At 35.8% G+C, this 23,254-nt stretch overlaps 1 protein-coding gene across 9 annotated transcripts; it reads right to left on the reverse strand.

Annotated features, from left to right (window-relative positions):
- Positions 1-1,926: 1,926 nt before the first annotated feature.
- LOC128208172 (dnaJ homolog subfamily C member 30, mitochondrial-like) lies at positions 1,927-22,097 on the reverse strand. 9 transcript variants are annotated; one of them, XM_052911599.1, is made up of 8 exons: positions 21,999-22,097; positions 17,938-18,032; positions 17,449-17,536; positions 16,776-17,065; positions 7,023-7,124; positions 5,965-5,991; positions 5,501-5,588; positions 1,927-4,946 (listed from the first exon to the last, which is right to left on the reverse strand). In XM_052911599.1, the coding sequence occupies exons 2-7, from the start codon at positions 18,003-18,005 to the stop codon at positions 5,507-5,509; spliced, it is 657 nt and encodes a 218-aa protein (XP_052767559.1). In that variant the 5' UTR covers positions 18,006-18,032; positions 21,999-22,097; the 3' UTR covers positions 1,927-4,946; positions 5,501-5,506. The 9 variants fall into 9 exon arrangements, with proteins under 9 accessions (XP_052767559.1, XP_052767556.1, XP_052767558.1 ...); XM_052911596.1 differs by lacking the exon at positions 7,023-7,124 and adding an exon at positions 8,073-8,237; XM_052911598.1 differs by lacking the exon at positions 7,023-7,124 and adding an exon at positions 8,541-8,663.
- Between the last annotated feature and the right edge of the window lie 1,157 nt (positions 22,098-23,254).

Here is a 23,254-nt window from a genome sequence, read left to right on the forward strand (position 1 = left end):
TTGTTATACAAATATCCATCACGCTAATATTCATGTTTGCCAACACAAATATTTTGATTAGACGCGGCGCGTCTATAGGAATACAAATAAAACAGGTGTCTATGGATAACTTTTGAGCTTGTAAGAAACTTGAGTTCCTATCAATATCACATTTAGTTTAACTTTCTTTAAACTAACATAGTAAAGGAACGGTGTTGATGTCCATGAACAGATAAACGTTGTTGTTGTTTTTTATTATTATGAAATGTTAGCCAGACGCTGTAACGAAAAATGGTTTGCATCCTTTCGATGGAGATTGGTCGCTAGTCAGACGCAGTGGTTATACCCCAGAACTGTGCTTGAACAACGCTACATATTCACGCGCGTACTTTTAAGTTGAACGATATGAATCACAGGGTACAAGTCATTTTAAGCGCTAGCGTAATGCTCAGGCCCCAATTTCTCGAAACTTCTTAAGTCCCTTATAACAGGATTAACCTAAACTCACTATTTTTGTTGTTCTATAATATGCGTTACATTTACTTCTTTAAGAGTTTTTAGAAATTATATAAGAACAATCTGTATGCTAATTAGAAGAAACCATTTTTCATTTATCAAAATTCATTATTAGTATGTATTTGGGCTAATTGAAATAAGCGACTTAAGCCTGTTAAGCTTAAGAAGTTTCGAAAAACTGGGGCCAGATTCCTGAAATATCATGCTCAAAGAAGGCGAACCCACACCTCTTACCGACCTTACGAACATGTAACATTTTCTACTGATCTCTTAAATTGTCTTGCAGACATTTAACACAGAATGACTTATTGGCTGCTGCTATTCGGGTGGTGGGGAATACATGTCTTGTTCGATCTTTAGCATGTTTCTGGCAACATTGCGCTCTTTTTATTGAATATATTTCACCGAGGTATGTCAATTCATCACCCCTGCTTATTGCCATCACTTATAAGAACGTTTAAAACTTGTTTACCCTCATTCGAATTATTTTTAAGAATATAATTTTCGCACTTGAAATCTATCCAGGCGCGTCTTGCATCAAACTGCGTATATACATGTAAATAGAAAAAATAGGGTTGCTCTGTACATCGGCAAATACATCGAAACAGGGGATTTCATATTCAGTATTTTACGTGGAAATTTTTTAAAATGAAATAAAATAGCCGCTTTTGCATGCTCCTTTGTTTAAATATTTTTACAAATTATATCGCCATGTTCTTAATTCTATAGCGCAAGATGTCGAAGTACTTAGTCTCTTTGCTGGTGGTCGCCCTCCTTTGCTCCGCAACTTTCTGCCAGGAGATGTGCGGCGTTCACCACAGCGGCCCATCTATTAGATGTTCGGGCAAACGTCCACGAGAAGACGTCTGCCGCCGAAGTGACCATCGGTGGACCTTTAAGCGCGGCAATTGCGAGAAACTACCGATTGCCTGTTACAGCGTCCTTATGATGGACAACGCCTTCTTCTCAAAGAGCGAGTGCGAACGGGCCTGTAAACAAGGCTATTCCTGGTAGTATTGTTGGCAGTTTTTCTGTGCTCGCCAATTCTATTAGATAAAACCTGCTATGCTTTGGACCTAGTTTTCTATGTTGTGCATTTAACGTCTTCCATGAACATTTACAGACAAAACAACTTTGAAATTCAAAACTCCTGGCTTTGAATTTTACTTGCAATTTATATCATAATTTGTAACTTCCATTTCAATAAATTCTTGAACATTTTCCTTTATTTTTCTTCTTATTTCAGTACATCCATTGTGTTTTTCGGACTGATTTGGGGCCTAACTTCAGCCCCTTTCATACTGTTAAAACAATTACTTTCTTTCTGTAAGTGAAAATAAATTTCCTAATTTAATATTTCTTTTAAAAGAATACTTTTTTTCATGTCTAAATAAACAAAATAGGACATCTAAACCGTTTTTGTATAGAGGGTTGGTTTATTCTTACACACTATCACATTCTCTTGTTTTTTTATCTATTGTTTAAAAGCATTTTTATTCAGTTCTATGTGATAGTGGAATGTTATTAATAATGGTGCATTTTTCCCCATCAAGAAGGCCTCGGCCCATTTTCAAAGTGGTGTAGTATTTTTAAGGTTTCATTTCTCACAAATATAGTTCATATAGCTGCAGAATTGCAACCATGCTAACCATGTAAAATTCATTCAAGTTCATTAGAGCACTTAAACAACATTGTTTTAAGGTTTGATAATTTATTTAATTCAAAATCAACAAGTCCATGCATTAGTTATAATGATGGGTGCAGATATAATACAGTGATCCAAATAGTTTCTGGCCATGTCGACAAAATGACCATGAATCTTACAAAAACTTTATGATCCAATCATAGTTTTGCACCTCACACTTCCTATGCCATATAATACAATTATACATCTATAGGCTTTCAGTAATTCTACATTTAAAATGCACTGAAAATAGTCTGAAATACAATTAATGGAAGTGCAGGTTTTAACAACTTAAAAGATGAAAATGACTGGAGAATGACCACACATAAAACATGCATTTTTTTCTGTAAAATTTAAAAAGAATAAAAATACATAATTCAAATTTCAATGTTGCATACGGAAACAATAAATAAAATATCATTGGTTTCTTCAGTGTTTGATACATTTTTCAACTTTTTATGAGCATTCTGGTATACAATTCGGACTGATCATGCTAAAAAACAAGATTGCCGTATATCGCTCACTAGCTAGGAAAGTCAGCTATTGCAGAGGAAGTCATTCATTGCTAAGACAAAGGCAGTTGCTATGGAAGTAAGTGGATCAGTTCCATGATCTCTAGGGAATGAGCTGGTTCAAAGGGAATAAAACCAATGTCAAGGTAGTTATTGGTTACAAAAATAAAATATGGTTCTTAAGAAAATAAAAGGTTGCTATTGTCCATTGTTGTTAGAGAAGAGATGGTTGTTAGGGAAACAAATTATTTAAAGGATGGAGGACTGAAAGAGAGTCACCTAATAATAATCAGTAAAAATTATTTTGAAATTGGGCCAGCTGTTTCTGAGGAGAAGTTTTTCCTTTTAGTTACCATGCCAACCAGAATTCTCAAAGGAACCACTTTTATGAAGGAATCTGGATAAGGACTTATACAGTCCTGCATTCGAGTGAAGTTTGGGTGATACTGACAAAGCAATGGAGGAGGAAATGTTGTTTGATGAAAATTTTGAACAGACAGTGACCCATCATAATAGCTCATCCTTGACACTTTATGCTCAGGTGAGCTAAAAACACTAGAATTGCCTGCACAAAAGGCCACGTGGTAAGAAAACTCATGGTCATTTTTTGATACATCAACCATGTATGAAATTAAAAACAGCAATTTAATCAAGAAACAGTAGTAAAAATGTTTTTGTGCAAGGAAATGGTGGCATTAGAAAAAAAAAACACATTAACCCGAACAAGGTGTAGAAAAAAAATGCCTGAATATGATCAAAAAAAGAGATCTTAACATTTTCTTGTAGTTAACATTAGATCATACACATTCAAAATAATTCAACGATGTAGTTAACATAAGATTAAACAAAACACAAGATAATACAAATTTACCATATTTCAATGATTTTCTAGTTAAATACATTAAAATTTGACTTGATGAAACATGCACAACTTATAAGTGCTTCAATGATTACATATTTAACCATGTAAATTCATTTAAGTTTCTAGTTAACAATTATCTATAGACTTTTAGTAATTTTACATTTAAAATGCACTGGAAAATTGTTAGAATCGAAATCCATTGAAGTGCAAGCTTTAATAACTTTGAAGATGGGTCGATTATGAACACACATACGATAGGAATTTTTTTTTTCAGTAAAAGAAATTTTACAGATATATAACTTGTAATTCAATTTCAAGGTCTTGTAGGAAAATGCATAGCAATGTTTCTAAAACATGCAGATATGAAATTATTCAGCAATTTAACAAAGTAACAGTAGTAAATATGTTTCTGTGCAAGGAAATGGTGTAAAATAACAAAAAACAAGGTGTAGAAAAAAGTTCCTGAAAGTTTTAACAAAGTAAGGTCTTAACATGTTCTTGTCGTATAAGATCAAAGACATCCATCCTATTTCAATGTTGTTTTTAACATAAGATCATACACATTCACCATATTTCAATGTGGATTCTAACTTAAGATCATACACATTCACCATATTTCAATGTTGTTTTTATCATAAGATCATGCACATTCACAATATTTCAATGTTGTTTTTAACATAAGATCAATCATCATACACATTCACCATATTTCAATGTTGTTTTTAACATAAGATCAATCATCATACACATTCACCATATTTCAATGTTGTTTTTAACATAAGATCAATCATCATACACATTCACCATATTTCAATGATAGATGATCTAGCTTCTAGTAAATACATTGAAATTTGTCTTAATGAAATATGCACAATTTATGAGTGCATTTACGACAACATATTTATGCTGAATGTAATTACAAACAGGCAACTTCCTCTACATAGAGGAGAAAATGTTTGACAAGATTTTAGGAGTCAAAATATAAATCATTTTCATATTAATACAGCAGCATAATTGTTTAAGTTCTAAGGTACAAGGACAGATTTTATTAACCAAATTAATTTAACATTAGCTATAAATATACAAGGAGTTAAAAATACATGGTACTGGACAAAATGCTTTGTTTCATCACTATATTTACTTGTAGATGTTTCCTATCAACCATCGTTCAACAGTTAAAACAAAGATCATGACCTGCACATCTCGATGTGAGCTCAGATTAAAAGAATTTAAATAAAACACCATATTTAAAAATAGACTCTATTAGACTAATCCTGGATGACGAAGCTATATCACATGATGTCTAAACCGTCCAAACAAGTGATCAGAGTTTGTAAAGGCACCTTTCACCCACAAAACTGCCAGCATATCCGAAAAGCCTTTATGGTTCCTCCTTAAATGTAGAATTTATTTCTTATCAGCAAGTGTAATGTTACGGCATGAATGAATGAAAGCAGACAATCACTCAACTTTGTGCTAGCTGCCCAGGGGCCAAGTAAGCCGGTTGGTCAGGGCCACCGGGGGCATAGTATCATTTTGCTATGGGTTTGAAGTATTTTAAGATTCTGCATTTAAAGATATATATATGAAGAATACATCAATCTTCATAATTATGATAATGTCATTCAGTCAACTGATAAAACTGTATATAGCTATAACAAATTATTCACAAAAGTAACAAAGATCTAAAAGTGTTTTAAAGTATTGGCATACAAACACAATAGTAACATTACCCATACACAGGTTTTGACCCAAGATGACCCATATTCAAACTGGTTGTTAAATATCATGCTAAAAAATATTCTGACCAAGTTTCATGAAGATCCTATAAAAACAAATACATATATGACATGATTGTTAACACCCCAATGATTGCCAATCCACCCATTTTTCATCAATCTGTAAACAGGAATCGTTATTTGTTCGATGGGTTAAAAATATAGTTACCCTGTTTCAGCTATCCCTGTCAATGGCTGCTGCCCGTTTCTGAGCCTGCTCTTTGTGGTGCTCACGAAGACTTCTTTCCATTACCTCACTAGAAACATAATAACATCTCAATTTAAGTTCAAAATGACTTTTTGTATGCCAAAAAGCCATATACTTCACATGCAATTTTCCCCAAAAGGTGTGAACATTTTTGATTTCCCCCGTAGTTTAGTACGTGTCAAGATACAGAAAAAGGAGCATTTTCTTCAGAAAAAAACAACACTTAATACATTAAAGTTAAAACCCACATGACTGCAAATTTAGTTGATAATATAGTGTATGACCACAAAAATGCAATGCTTATAATTACATGTGTCTAGAGCATAGATTGTTGATGTAAATAAATACAAATTGAATACCATACAATGGCAACTACATGTACATAGGGCAATAAATTTCTAGTGGTAAAATACTAGGGTACTTACTCATTCATGTTGGCTATACGGTTTCGCCTATAAATGGAATCAGAAATAATACACTTTTATCATGTGGTGATACAGAGATAATCATTAATTAATGGTTAAATTTATATTTAAGATCTATTAAAAATATGTTTAAATTTTGATTTGGACACAAACAAGCCTCATTGAATATGCCATTTTTCTTTAAACTTCTTAAGAGAAACCAACCACAAACAAACTAAAAAGAAATATTGCAAGAGTATCAAAACAGCCAGTAAGACAATGCCGAACATTAACACCTCATGTTTACAAAACAATCTGTTTAAAGCAACATTCAAGAAAAGCTTGTATGCCCTAGGTTAGTACCAGGTTGGAGTCGACCACATGTTGTGAAACAAAACATACAATAAGCAGCTTGGTCAAACCTGGGCCAAACCAAAGTTTTATTCAATGATCATTTCACATTTAACAATTACTTATAATATTTATTATATCATTTAAAATATTACCTCAAATGTTGATTTACTAATGATGCAATAAAATAGTAACTATTTTGCTTTTTATATGAACTTTTTTTACAATGAAAAAATCAAGAAGAAAACACACAGTCAACACCTCTACCTCTGCTTTCATATTTGAATATTTCAAATCAAATTTTGAAATTCAAAGAATCCCAGAAATTCAATCCCCCCAAAATTCCAGTGCAGCTCATAAAATTCTAAAAAAAATGCCTTAAATGTACTTTCTTTTCCCATTTCAACCTCACAAAACACGTGTCCAAAAACCTTAATGTGGATTATCTCAGTAAAAATCAAGGTAAGAATGAAGTTACTCTGACTCCACTGCAGTAGGCATTCATACACTTGTAAACAATGAAACTTAAATAACATTTCTGAGAGTAAATCTTAATTTAAAAGCTTACACAAAACAGCTCCAATTGCTGAAGCCATTAAAAAAAAACCTTGCAAGTCAAATCGATGAGTGTTTGTCCAAAGAGCAAGTCTTTTACTAGTGCGAAATATCAAGCAGCTCTTGAAAACACTATATTTTAATGACATTTACGCCATACCATTACAACTTACTTTCGATAGTATAATTCTCTGAGAACATGTTGGCAAGCAAAAAGCAAAAGAGACAATCGTAACAACGCCATGAGAACTCGGACAACACCCAAAATGGTCACTCTGAAATACAAGCATACAATACCCTTGCACTCTCAAACAAACACACAGTTTCTAATTCACAGAAATAACCAAATCGTATACTACTTCCTAAAGTAAACCTGTACACAGTGTATCATTTATAACTAAACTGTCTTGAAACCTGCCCATTGCAGCTGAATGTCGGCCTTCTGTTATCACCATCGGCAGGACCCTGGTGTTATTATTCCAAATACCATACTCTACAGAATAACATATAGGGAAATTGGCCGGAGATGGTTCCATCTCAAATGAATATTCAACAGTATTCCTCCAAATAATGTATCCACTCTGAAATGCCTTAGTTGTGTCTCCTGCGTCCAATCAAACGCCTGGATTCCACCTAATTGTTATTAATCAGGTGTATGAAGTTATGTATAGTCAACTTGCCTATGGTATTTATGTCATGAATAGCTCAGGAACCAAGCATGAATATCACCAATTCTAGACCACTCTGTGATTGTGTGGAGCAAAACAAGTCATTAATATTGTTTTATTAACAGAAACAATTGTGTTCCCAATTGTAAATATGAGTAGTATTTCTTGTATGACAATTCCTGAGTAAAAATAGTATTTGATTTCATAGAAGTTGCAGTGTTTAAATTTGTTTTAAAGGAAACTGATTTGGGCATGGCTAAAAATGCCAATTTACTCAAAAGAGACGATGGCCAATTATCTAAAAATATATGTAGGCAATCATATTTAAGTGGTGCTCATGGCATTCATTTTTCTTGAAATTTCTAACATAATTGATACTAAAATACTTGCAACACATTTTTGGCAAGTTATGTGCATGCCCAGTCTCTGACCAAGGCAAAATTGAACTGCATCAATGACTGAACTATTTAGATCCATTTAAACATTAGATAATTTCCTACATATCTAAGAGCAAAGGTAGAGGTGGACTGTATTGTGAAACGAAAACAAGCGTACTTCTGCTCCTGATAGTATTTTCTATTCTTGTAACTGGGGTAGTTTGTAACGTAGCGGAACACGAACATAATCGATAGGGTCATGCCAATCATTGCTGAAGCAACCAGGAACCTCATTCGTTTGCGACGAGCATTCACAGTGCCTCGCCAGTAATCATGATTTGTGCTAATAAAAACAAGAAGCTTAACATTAAATGTTTAACAATGTTAAAGTTAGAGTTTATTCATGGTTTGTAGCATTAAGCCTTTAGACATCTGGCCCAGAGCTAAGAGTGACAGAGTCAATAAATTAGTCTTTAACCCTCGTTGACTTCAACACACCAAACTATTCCATCACACAGAAGAACCATGAAGAAAGTATAAACTGAGGTTATAAAAATTATTCTTCCTAGACTGGTTCACACAGAAGAAGAGATGCTGACTGTGAATGTTATGTTCCTCAGACTGGTACATTTATTTCTAAACATACTCCTCTCTCCTATGGCGCTGAAAGAGAGTAAACTTGAGGAAGGTGTTGAGAAGAATAAAAAACACAGCAAATTTCACCATGAACTGTAGACCCTTCTCAGGCTCATATCCAACCTTCCTACCTCTGATAATGAAAGAAAATAGTATTGAAAAAGCAGTCTTCAGTTTATAAATATACAATACATTTTTTTTAAACATGGAACCATGTCTGTTTCTTATTAAGAAAATTTACTGGTTATCATTTTGAGAGGCTAAGAGCCCATTGCAGGACATGTATACACAAAACATCTCAAGTCATTTCTTATCTTTATTCAATTCAAATCAATATTTATTTGTAATTGGTTACTATGAACCACCGAAAACATTTATAAGCGATGAATAGAATTTGACCAAGTCACCTTAGGTCACATTCCTAAAATTTTCATGATGCAATTTGAAGAAAAGTACCCGGTACAAGGGTTTCTTAAGATAATTTTTGTATAGTACATAAAACAAAGTAGAATGAATAGTTATATACATTATTTAATCATTATATCATATGACCAGTGAGATACCTTAAAAAATTCAACTTAAATCAAGAATTGACTGAAGATTTTTTATGAATACCGTTGCTGGGCTCCAACCAACGACCTTTTTGTTTTTCATTGTCTGACAATATATTGTTCATCCTAAAACTGAATGGAATGCCTATAGGAGATGCATACTTCTTTCTGAGGTTTGAGCACTTAAATTGTAGACTGCCCTTCTATTGTCATAAAGAGACAGCCCAATCAAATAAGACAGCCCAATCACTCCCACCCCTCACGTAAAGAGACCCCACATCTTGAATACAGAGACCAAAGTGTTGACCATGTTTTTCGTCATCAAATATTCAGTTATTACTTATAATAATCTTCCCAATGTTTTTTCCGAAACTCTTTCTCTTTTCTCCTCTTTTCATTTCTGTTTGCTACTCTTTCATCCATACCAACTAATGCAGAGGTAAAGCCATAAAGTAGGAACAAGGAAGCCATGATAAAAACAATGAAGGTTATCCAGTACATCCTAGATGTTGCAGAGTCCATATGTAACATCTCGCTTTTCAGAGACTCATACTCGGCCTTATCAGCCCTTAATCCTTCTTCCCTGAAATGGCCAATGATAACAATGCCGAAAATTTGATTTCAGAAATTGCAACTAATAAAAAGAACCCATTGCAGATGACTGTGTAATTGGTGCATCATTCGTCTGTCATAAATGTTGCAGCCATCTTATGGACATTCAGTAAGAAACAACAATATATTATACAAATTCAAGCATCAGTGCTGCACTGGTGAAATGCTAACTGGGATTGTTCATATTCCAGATTTTATATTGCAGAGATTGTAGAAGATTTTGATGCAAAGATTTGATGTAAGAATTGGGGCTTGTTCATCTCAACGTCTCATTTTGAGGGAATGAACAAACTTTAATATATTGATTTTTTTTAAATGAATGTCCGTAAGATGACTGCAACATTTATGACTCTTTTGTTTGTGGGAGTAAGCATTTCAAATTATTATCAACTTGACATTTTCTTATAACGTATAATTTCTCATTTCATGGATTCAAAAACAAAATTTAAATGAAATTATCTGTCAAAAAACCATTATATTTAATCTTGAGTAACCCTACTCCCAACTCTGACTTTCTGTTAAAGACGACATCACATGAGAAACATAAGCTCATGAAAACAAAGAAGAGAACAAAATATTCATGCTTTAGGGGCGATTCGAACCTCCACCATGAAACCCTCCAAAGATGTGTAGTATTTTGCTTAACAACAAGCATTAAATTGAAGAGTTTCAAGTGGAGGTTTTCATTGGGGTGTGTGCTTTTAACATTGCAAAACAATTGTAAAATAAGAACAAGTTTGAACAGCATTAAGCTTGTCACATCACATCACATCCATGGAAAACAACCAAGAATCTTCATCTAAAAACAATCTTATAAAATGGTCAAGTCATCAACATCATTTGGACTATCAGATACTATATGTCTGTCCTCTCCAACACATGTTTTGAGTGGTCTGTAACCTGTATATATATATATATGTCAGAGGAGAGCAAGCGTTGACTGTGCATTCTGCCATTACTTATGACCTACTTTCGCCATAGTGCCTCTTTAATTGGGTACTTTCTTGATTTCCTACTTTCCAATTCGCAGAAAACCATGAAGACAAAGAAGCTAAACCAGAGAAGCACCACAAAAAAGCTAGTCAAAGGGTACTCTACTGAATTGGTTCTGCCTGCCTTTAAACCTAGATCTCTTGTAGCTTTTTTCCAGTGCCGATCCTCCTCCCTTTGACGTTCATAGTAACTGAATCAATGAAACAGTCAAGTTGTTTAAAATTATCGTAGTACTTTGATATGGGTAAAGAAAGGGTTTCTATTTTTGTGAGAAAACGTAAAAAAAGACATTTACACCGATCAGCACCTTGACAATCATAAAAACATTATCAATAATTAACTGCAAATTATAAAAAAGAGGTTAAAAATAAGTTTCATTGAATGAAATCTGACCCGTTTTATCTTACCCTGAAAACACAGCATAATTATTACCTCCTGACAGAATTTATTTTTTGCTGAAATCCAAGCTAGAGGTAAAGGTGTTTACTATGTGGAGTGACAGTTACATACTGATAATCTGCAGTCATCTGGCGTTTCATATCGCCATAAAAGCTTGCCGAAAATTCAAGCACAGTCATAAAGCCTATCAGTACGGCTACTATGATAACAAAATGTTTGAAGGCTTTCTGTCGTGCCAGGTACAACTCCCTTTGATTTATCTTTGCTCGCCCCTCTGTTCTGTGAACAATAATTTAGAAATGTGAAAAATAAAAATTACATTTCTTCATCATATTTAAATTGCATGGCTTATCATCCCATCGTAGGTTGAAATATGACGCAGTAGAGATGTTGACTGTGAAACAAAACTCCGATTGCCCGAACACCATCAACCTGGTTTGCATTTTATTTAATTAGTTAGCATTTCTGTTGGGAAAGATATTTATTTCTGATGAAATGGCTGTATAAAAATCATTCATGGTGTCGGGCTGCAGGAGTGGACCAAGTCTTGACATACTCAAACAGGTAGAAGATGGCCCTGAGAGCAACGACCCCCATCAACAAACACATGACCCATTTGACTTGTGTTAATCCAATTGAAAGTAAGAGAGATCCGGATTGGGAATCATGGTCTGCTGCTGCTGCTGGGTCCCGACTTGAAAACATCGAATAAATAAGTACAATTATCTCCCCCAGACAGTTAATATTTCTGGCTTCCTTATCGATATCACCTACATATGTGTAAGACAATCCAAAAAGAAGGGGACTTTTTTTTACATTTTACCCCTCTCTTGAAAACTGTGGAGATACATGACTGAGAAATCTGATATATCTAAGGAGTTTTATGTACAATGTAGCATCATTGCAACGTTATGGTCTTTCCAGAAGATGTTGTTGTTGTTCTTTACAACAAACCATAATTGTAGACATGCTCAGTAAACTTTGAGCAAGAAAACATTATGGAGTTTATTAATAAAGAAGTAACCTTATATTGCCTAAACATCACAAACATGAATCTATACTCCAAACAGTCAATAAATATATGTACAGGCTGTTCATTGTATTAGTTATCCAGAAAGCCCCAGTCATGCTGGCAGCAGTGTGGCAGAAATGTTGACTGAGTTGTCCAGGGCAACGACAGGATACACCTACTCTTCTTCAGCTAGTAACAAGGCCATATTTTTGTCGTAATTCACATAATCGATGTACAAAAGAAAGGCAATTCCCAAGAACCAGAAGGTCAACTCCTGGAGGAAATTCCCCACCCTAATGCTCCTGTGAACCTTCTGTCGTGCTGTGTATCTTGCAAACGCCTCGTTCTGCCTATCTGATGACGAGCTACTGCTGAAAAGCAAACTCATCTTTTCAAGAGTCAAGTTTGATGTCAACCTCAGTATTTATTTGCATGTTTTTTCTTGAGAACTTACTAAACACATAAAATAATAATCCAATAATACACATGAACTACTACAACCATATCAATGCAAAATTTGAAAAGATATGTCAAGTAAGAATATGAGTTATGAGTATCTTAATTGTTTCAACTTGACTCTGGAAAGATTCAAGCAAACAAGAATAACTAAACAGTAGGGCCTTCTCTATCTATCTACTTTGTCTTACTATTATCTTAATAAATCAAAACAAGAGCTTTCACAGTATGTGACGAATGCCCCCGAATGTGACATTGACCTACGAACAAGGTCAGTACATGAAAAGTTGATCTTGCCTTTACGTGTCAAAAACATATGGCAAGTTATTTTAAATTGCCTCTGAACATAAAAAAATACCACCCATACTTGACAACCTACACTGTTATGTCCTTATATTCAGAATTCCCTTGTGAATAAACACTTAGTGTATCATTCACCTTAGAGGTAGGGACATGGGTCTTGCACACGACATGTTGTCTTCGTATGTGGAACACATGTAGCAAGTGATTTTAAAATCTGTCCATACAAGGGAAAGTAACAGCCCGGACACGACAACCTATACTCTATGTCCTTATATGCAGCACTCCATTGTGAATAAACACTAAGTGTGACCTTGACCTTTGAGGTAGGGACACGGGTCTTGCACGCGACACGTCGTCTTGGTATGTGGAACACATGTGTCAAGTTTTTTTAAAATCTGTCCATACAAGGGAAAGTTACAGCCCGGACACGACAACCTATACTCTATGTCCTTATATGCAGCACTCCATTGTGAATAAACACTATGTGTGACCTTGACCTTTGAGGCAGGGACAACACGGGTCTTGCACACGACACGTCGTCTTGGTATGTGGAACACATGTGGCAAGTTATTTTAAAATCTGTCCATACAAGGGAAAGTAACAGCCCTGACACGACAACCTATACTCTATGTCCTTATATGCAGCACTCCATTGTGAATAAACACTTAGTGTGACCTTGACCTTTGAGGCAGGGACAACACGGGTCTTGCACACGACACGTCGTCTTGGTATGTGGAACACATGTGGCAAGTTATTTTAAAATCTGTCCATACAAGGGAAAGTAACAGCCCTGACACGACAACCTATACTCTATGTCCTTATATGCAGCACTCCATTGTGAATAAACACTTAGTGTGACCTTGACCTTTGAGGTAGGGACACGGGTCTTGCACGCGACACGTCGTCTTGGTATGTGGAACACATGTGTCAAGTTTTTTTAAAATCTGTCCATACAAGGGAAAGTTACAGCCCGGACACGACAACCTATACTCTATGTCCTTATATGCAGCACTCCATTGTGAATAAACACTATGTGTGACCTTGACCTTTGAGGCAGGGACAACACGGGTCTTGCACACGACACGTCGTCTTGGTATGTGGAACACATGTGGCAAGTTATTTTAAAATCTGTCCATACAAGAGAAAGTTACAGCCCGGACACGATAACCTATACTCTATGTCATTATATGCAGCACTCCATTGTGAATAAACACTAAGTGTGACCTTGACCTGTGAGGTAGGGACACGGGTCTTGCAGGCGACACGTCGTCTTGGTATGTGGAACACATGTGGCAAGTTATTTTAAAATCTGTCCATACAAGCGAAAGTTACAGCCCGACACGACAACCTATACTCTATGTCCTTATATGCAGCACTCCATTGTGAATAAACTCTTAGTGTGACCTTGACCTTTGAGGTAGTGACACGGGTTTTGCACGTGACACGTCGTCTTGGTATGTGAAACACATTTGGCAAGTTATTTTAAAATCTGTCCATACAAGGGAAAGTTACAGCCCGGACACGACAACCTATACTCTATGTCCTTATATGCAGCACTCCATTGTAAATAAACACTAAGTGTGACCTTGACTTTTGAGGTAGGGACACGGGTCTTGCACGCAACACGTTGTCTTGGTATGTGGAACACATGTGGCAAGTTATTTTAAAATCTGTCCATACAATAGAAAGTTACAGCCCGGACACGACAACCTATACTCTATGTCCTTATATGCAGCACTCCATTGTGAATAAACACTAAGTGTGACCTTGACCTTTGAGGTAAGGACACGGGTCTTGCACGCGACACGTCGTCCTGGTATGTGGAACACATGTGGCAAGTTATTTTAAAATCTGTCCATACAAGAGAAAGTTACAGCCCGGACACGACAACTTGTACTCTATGTCCTTATATGCAGCACTCCATTGTGAATAAACACTAAGTGTGACCTTGACCTTTGAGGTAGGGACAAGGGTCTTGCAGGCGACACGTCGTCTTGGTATGTGGAACACATGTGGCAAGTTATTTTAAAATCTGTCCATACAAGAGAAAGTTACAGCCCGGACACGACAACCTGTACTCTATGTCCTTATATGCAGCACTCCATTGTGAATAAACACTAAGTGTGACCTTGACCTTTGAGGTAGGGACAAGGGTCTTGCACGCGACACGTCGTCCTGGTATGTGGAACACATGTGGCAAGTTATTTTAAAATCTGTCCATACAAGAGAAAGTTACAGCCCGGACACGACAACCTGTACTCTATGTCCTTATATGCAGCACTCCATTGTGAATAAACACTAAGTGTGACCTTGACCTTTGAGGTAGGGACACGGATCTTGCACGCGACACGTCATCTTGGTATGTGGTACACATGTGGCAAGTTATTTTAAAATCTGTCCATACAAGAGAAAGTTACAGCCCGGACACGACAACCTATACTCTATGTCCTTATATGCAGCACTCCATTGTGAATAAACACTAAGTGTGACCTTGACCTTTGAGGTAGGGACACGAGTCTTGCACGCCACACGTCGTCTTGGTATGTGGAACACATATGGCAAGTTATTTTAAAATCTGTCCATACAAGGGAAAGTTACAGAGCCGGCCGGCCGGACGGTGCGATTTTAATATGCCCACCTTCGGGGGCATAAAAACAATTTCTTACTTTATAATACCCCTCCCCCCACCCCCATTTCTTTCTTTACCAACTCTAGTTAGTATGCCTCACAGCTTAAATACAATAATTACATAAGAGAACTATGGTACACAATCCAGTATTTCTCATTGAGTTACTGTTATAACCTGTTGAAGAGTTAGAAAAGGCCCAAATGAACTAAATATAATTACCATAACCTGTAAGGTAATTGTGGTATTTAAAATAACAAGGAAACATTTATATATTTAGCTCCAGGTTCCAGTCTCGACTTAACAATCCTATAAAGCCCCCCCCCCATGTTTTGTTTCTCCCGTACACAATATGTTTGTATTTCAGGCAAGCATTGGTACAGACGAATTCAGACGAATTCCAGCCTTGGGAATACAGCCAACACCTGATACCTGTGTCATTTATTTACAGAGGTAGAGATCCGACAAATGTGGGCATTTACAGTCGCATTAAACCACTACCTATTAAAATCTTCTACTGCATCACGATGACTTTTCCCATAGTTAACAACACCACTTGTCACGTGCTGCGAGTTATTGTTAGAATCCAATAACATGAGAACAAATACTGTTAGGAACATAAACGATATGACCATCCAAGTCATTTCATGTTGATCATCAAAACTTAGCAACACTACTTTTCTTATAAAATTTCTGCGAGGCCCATCCTGAAAGTTGCCAGCATCATGGTTTCCATATCTACAAACATTAGCGGTAACATCATACAACTGTGTTATTCTGGTTGTAGTCATGATGGACACCTGTACAAAACATGGTCAATATATAATCATTTTTACTGTAATCATACATAAAGTCACTAATCATAATGAACACATGCATATGTATTAATGTTATTGTTTTATCTGCCTTTAAGATGTTTGTTTACGTTTTGAATGCATGAAATAGAAGAAAGTGGATGCCAAATGGATGCCCATATTTAATTTTCAGTCTGACAAACAAATGCCATAACCTTGACAACAATTAAAGCCATTGTTAAAGGCCTTCCTTGTTTGAATCAAATATATATAAGTAATGTCTTCTCCACTCTAAAGGAATGATGATTTTTCTGTTTTTCTTCCTCTACAATTTTCAATACAATGATGAATTGCTGGATGCTCCTGGCATGGACACTAAGGCTATGGCAATACCACAGGCATTTTATTCTAAAACAAAAATTTTACATGTAATATCATAGAGAGATCATATTTTAAAGCTCATTTTGTCAACAGTTTGTAAATGCAAATGTTATATTACCTTTGTCTCTGATATGCTTCATAATCTTTTGTCCACTCTCTGTGGTAATGGTAATTGTGAAATTCACTATCATTCTGTTGATACTGAGCACGGTAAGTCTTCCTAGGAGTGCTGCTATAGGTAGCCTGTGCTTGGTGGGTCCGTGTTTGGAATGTCCCTGGTCTATTCCCTAACAATGTTCTATCATAGTCCCGTCTTGAAATGTCTTTACTTAATACACTGTAGGCCTCATTTATTTTTTGAAACTTTTCACTACTTGAATTAACACCTTTATTCTGATCTGGGTGATGCTGTAAGTGCATGAAAGACAAGTATAGGTTGTTCATAGTTATAAATAGTGGTACAACTAACATCATGCACACTGCCACATGACCTTCTTAAGCATTCTTAGGTGTAGTCGTGGAAACAGTTATACAAGGAACTTATACCGGTAGTGTATAGATGTAAATCTGGTTAACCTAAACAAAACTGTTTTAAACTCTTACCCAAGAGAGTTTCACTGCCATATTAGTAAAAACATAATGCCATTCATTGAAAAGCTACTAAGTGGGCAATTTCTTAACATTTTACAAATTGATAGAAATTATATTACAAACTGAAGTCAGTACATATTGACAATCAAATCAAAGAACTAACACATTAACATTTCTTAATTATAGCATTAATATCCCACCTTTTTGGAAAGCTCTATATAAGCCTCTCTGATTTGCTTCTGTGTGGCATTCTGAGAGATCCCGAGGACAGTGTAGTGGGACTGGAACCTGGTGAAACATTATCATGTTGATAAATGTAAGAAAATAACAGGACAAATACAGATTATGAGGTAACATACATGTATATATTATGTCTGTTCAATAAGAACCAGAGCTACCACTTTTTAAAATGGGTCACCGGCGTGTAAAATGATTTTAGTGATTTATTCAAACACATGAATTAGGCTTATCCTATGTGTCTCATATATATGTGTAATTATATAATAATTTACAGAAAAATTATGAGACAAACAAAACAAATGCAGCCATTCCAATGAGTCTTTTTGGATGAACAATCAATGTTATGCTACTGTTTGGCCTCCTGTAAAGCATTTTACCAGAGCATGGCATGCATGCTTGTGATAGTTTCAACCACTTGATATATGTTAAAATATTCATATACTGAATACCTTGCTACCAAGAAGTTGACCGATCTCGCCAGACAGGCTATACAAATATTTGGTCTAGTGTTATTCATCTTGTCAGCTCTTCCACTTCATGTCATCTTTATGAAAAAGAATCAAATGAGGATGATTTTGACCTGTTAAGTTGTCACAAAAACATAAGCAGAATTTTGAATGTAGAGATTTTTAATGACTTAAAAAATGAACATTGAAACTAATGGTCTGCTTTCTGCATTTTGACCATCCAATACAAATGTTGCTATATGAGACCAGACTACATGATAATAACCCTCAACCTTGGACAGATCTATACTTTATTTTCATTGAGACTGTGATTTTAATCATCATGCTTCTCCCCAACAAATCAAGCGAGGGTTAACTTTTAAGGCTTTAATTATTTTACAAAAATTGAGTTTACTTTTTTAACTATAAGAAATCAATGCCATTGAATGGAAAGACGAAAGCAAGAACAAATAAAATATTGCGCAACATCAATAAAAAAGTGAAATTAAGAATTCTGGAAACACATTGCCGAAAACCAAACCCCAAAAATTCAGTATTAGTTTAAATAAAGCTTTCAGGCTGTTTCCTCAAACAAAAAGCCTTCATTTTTCATAAAAAGAAGATAAATTATCCACCTGCAAAATGGACAAAATGAAATGATAAAAACAAAGCAAGAGCTGTCACAGTATGTGACGAATGCCCCCGAATGTGACATTGACCTACGAACAAGGTCAGTACATGAAAAGTTTATCTTGCCTTTACGTGTCAAAAACATATGGCAAGTTATTTTAAATTGCCTCTGAACATAAAAAAATACCACCCATACTTGACAACCTACACTGTTATGTCCTTATATTCAGAATTCCCTTGTGAATAAACACTTAGTGTATCATTCACCTTAGAGGTAGGGACATGGGTCTTGCACACGACATGTTGTCTTCGTATGTGGAACACATGTAGCAAGTGATTTTAAAATCTGTCCATACAAGGGAAAGTAACAGCCCTGACACAACAACCTATACTCTATGTCCTGCAGCACTCCATTATGAATAAACACTAAGTGTGACCTTGACCTTTGAGGTAGGGACACGGGTCTTGCACGCGACACGTCGTCTTGGTATGTGGAACACATGTGTCAAGTTTTTTTAAAATCTGTCCATACAAGGGAAAGTTACAGCCCGGACACGACAACCTATACTCTATGTCCTTATATGCAGCACTCCATTGTGAATAAACACTATGTGTGACCTTGACCTTTGAGGCAGGGACAACACGGGTCTTGCACACGACACGTCGCCTTGGTATGTGGAACACATGTGGCATGTTATTTTAAAATCTGTCCATACAAGAGAAAGTTACAGCCCGGACACGACAACCTATACTCTATGTCCTTATATGCAGCACTCCATTGTGAATAAACACTAAGTGTGACCTTGACCTTTGAGGTAGGGACACGGGTCTTGCACGCGACACGTCGTCTTGGTATGTGGAACACATGTGGCAAGTTATTTTAAAATCTGTCCATACATGGGAAAGTTACAGCCCGGACACGACAACCTGTACTCTATGTCCTTATATGCAGCACTCCATTGTAAATAAACTCTAAGTGTGACCTTGACCTTTGAGGTAGGGACACGGGTTTTGCACGCGACACGTCGTCTTGGTATGTGGAACACATTTGGCAAGTTATTTTAAAATCTGTCCATACAAGGGAAAGTTACAGCCCGGACACGACAACCTATACTCTATGTCCTTATATGCAGCACTCCATTGTGAATAAACACTAAGTGTGACCTTGACCTTTGAGGTAGGGACACGAGACTTGCACGCCACACGTCGTCTTGGTATGTGGAACACATGTGGCAAGTAATTTTAAAATCTGTCCATATAAGGGAAAGTTACAGAGCCGGCCGGCCGGACGGTGCGATTTTAATATGCCTACCTTCGGGGGCATAAAAAAGGAGTAATTTCAAACTGTTTGTTTACCATTATAATCAAGACAAAGATTCAGAAATTTAATCTGTCCGTGGGGTAAAATAATGTCTTATTAGTAAATTTCAATTTGGCATGGCCTTATTTTCCCACCCAAAAAAGCACATTTAAAAGATTTGAAAGAAAGGTCATGTGGCACATTAAACTGTCAACCACATTTACATTAATATTATAATATTTTACAAAATAAATAAAGCTTAAATTCTGTCAATTACTCTTACTTCAGATAGCATATGAACTGAGCATTTCAAGTATTTGTCCAATAAATCTGACAAATCTTTCAAAACAAGTGTAACCGGTATGTTGTGTGCATGTAAGATTTTTGTGCCAAATTCAGTGTTCATACAATGTACAGTACACTCAACGAGTTCAACCCACTTTCCTCGCTCACTCGAGGGAAAAAGTCGATGATCGCGGACTTCCTCCTCAGGGTAAAACTGTTGCCCTCGCTAAAATCCAACAGAGTCCCTCCGAGTGGCTGGTTTACCACTAAGTTTAATATGAACGATGGCGTTGAAAATCATCCGATTTTATGACCCCACGGCAGAACTCTGTGTCTAATCAGATAAGCAAGAAATCATTCTTGTTCAGAAGTTATTTGTTTTTTGCTTATGTACATTGTCAATCGTACAAGATTCTTACCAGCGTTTAATTTGTGTCCATAAACACCAATTGAATATTGTATTGGCTTGTTAATAGTATGAATCATTGATGTATTGCCACTAATTGTATTGCATCATAAAACAGCCGTCATATTACATGATTCTGAACCATGACCTCTGACGTCACGCGCGTGATCATTACAATATAGAATATTCTATTTATTATTGGTGGTTAAAAATAGTTATGACATTTTAGGGAATTTTCCATGTAGAAAACGAGGCAAGAAGACCTTCAACCATGCGCTCTGATCTTTGAACCTCTTCATTTTCCGAAAATGTGTTATTAGTAACCTAGCCTTTTTCAGGTGAAATGTGTTCATCAATGTATTCAGTCACTAATAAAAAACACGTTTATAACATGCATGTGCAAACAGGGAAATACGACTGCATTCTTGAAGTAAGTTAACTTCATGCAAAACGGGCAGAGGAAAAATAATAGCAATTTACATGAGCCGTCATAATCGGTTGAAATTTTTAATAAAAAAATAACTTTAGCGTAGAATCTTATTGTCCGCAGAGTTTACCCCTCAGAGGAACGCCGCGTTTGTAATTCTTCGGTGGATTGATCAATTTCCGAGGGCCTTATATTCAAACTCTGAGGAACGCGGACAGTTGATAAATTCATTGTGTTGGCTTCAATAGCAAAAATCCGCTGAGGGAAACGGAAAGTGGGTCTAACTTGTTGAGTGTACGGTTTCTGTGAGTCTTAGGTTGGCTTGTTTTTTCACTTCTCTCATTAGGGACACCAGTATCAGTTTTCCATTGCATAGTTAATGATTATTTTTCGGATGAAATTATGAAAAATGACTTCAAGCATGCACATTTATAGTCAATAATAACATTAATTTTCCAAAAATCAAGTCACTGTGGTTCTTCACAAAGAACGATGTTGTTCTTTAGTAAGAAATACCCGTTTTGTACAGGCTGGTAAATCTTGTCCAATCTTGCAATATTGCTCAATCATTATCAGTCAAGCAATATTTAGAACAAAAAGGTAACATTTAACACCTTGTTTACATAGAAGCAGCATACTGTGTGAATTGGTGCACAAAGAAGTGATGCCTTAAGAAAAACATTTACAGAGAAAACACTTACACGAGTAAAGCAATGTGCAAAAATACACAGAATTTCTCGAAAATTATAAGAACCTACACAAATCATGTTAAAATACATTCTGATATCAACTTAAAAGTAGAAATTACAAATCGCCACATCACTAGAACATTATTGGCGTATTATATTCGACGGGCTGGTAAAACTTGTCCAATACCACTGTACAACAAATATTCTGCATCACGTTTCATTAACATGCAATTATTTTTCAAAGGAGAATCTTGTCAGAAAATCTGCTGCTGTTGCTAAATTATATACATGTAAATGAAACGTGATCATATGTCGCTGTAAACTCACAATTGATAAGTGGCATTGATGTTAAACTGCAACGGGCTTTCACTTCTTTCTTTGACCTTGTTTCATAACATTTTTGTTTGATGATGTAAGCGATCGCCGTATTGGTACTGCATAAAATAATCACGAAACTAAAATACGTCCGTCTGCATAAAAATAAGATAAGATTTATTTAAAGTCGGCAAGACAGATATACAGACAACATAAGCTCTGATGAGCTTTTATAACCGACTTAATGTGAACCAATGCTTTCCATATATATTCTGGGACCAGTAACAAATCCTACTCCCAGATAACGTCACCTCAGTGCAGTAACTCAATAACTGCAAATAGAAATAGAAGCAGATATTGAGTTCTTGCACTAAGGTGACGATATATTTTAGTACTTTCTTTTTATATGTCCTTCATCGTCAGCTTACTCTGAGATTGTCGTTATAGTGCGCGCAATAATCGTATTATTCAGCCCGAAAAAGTAGGCATAATGAATTTGACAATTTTAAATATTCTATATTATTACACGGATAACTTCGTATTCAAACCTGGTTGAAGTGGGAAGCAAACCCACGCCGATACAATCAAGATTTTTTTTTTTAGAAAACTGACCGTATCCACTCGTCCAGATGGATTTAGTACTATCCGACGATATATTAACTTAAACTTATTGGTAATGTCTATCAAACAATCAATACAGCCTTTTCCTGACATGTGTTGTGAACGTTTTTTTCAAATTTATGTATTTCAAAGACAATATTTGAGCATATCAACAATTGTCAAAGGGTTCCAGCAGTCAGTATATTAGTCTTAGCACTCCGAATGATTTGCCACAGTTTATTTCGTAATAATTTATTTTTCATATAAAGTGCATTTTTTCAAAGTTAACCAAGAAATATTCCTTTTAAGGTTTCTAACAGGTTGACAGCAATATATAATTAGTTGATTGCCATTCGAAATTTATAATTATTCATGGAATTATTCAACACATTCTCTCTCTATATATAAGCGAATAAGGGGTGTGTGGTTGTATAGGTTGGGCTAACGATGGAACCCGACAGTTGCACTTGATTTGAAATTCACCTGGTGGATTTGATCGGACAATCATCATTCAATGCTTCAAACCCTTAAAACGGTTTAGTTGAGGTAGAGTGAAAAACAGACGGAGTACAGTACGGTGAGTCTGTTTGAAATGAATGATTATAAATGCTCATGAATTGCTGGGATTTCTTTGTGTGAGGCTACATTTAAGGCTCATCACTATCGTC

This window comes from Mya arenaria, chromosome 11, assembly GCF_026914265.1.
Source record: "Mya arenaria isolate MELC-2E11 chromosome 11, ASM2691426v1".
NCBI lineage: Eukaryota > Metazoa > Mollusca > Bivalvia > Myida > Myidae > Mya > Mya arenaria.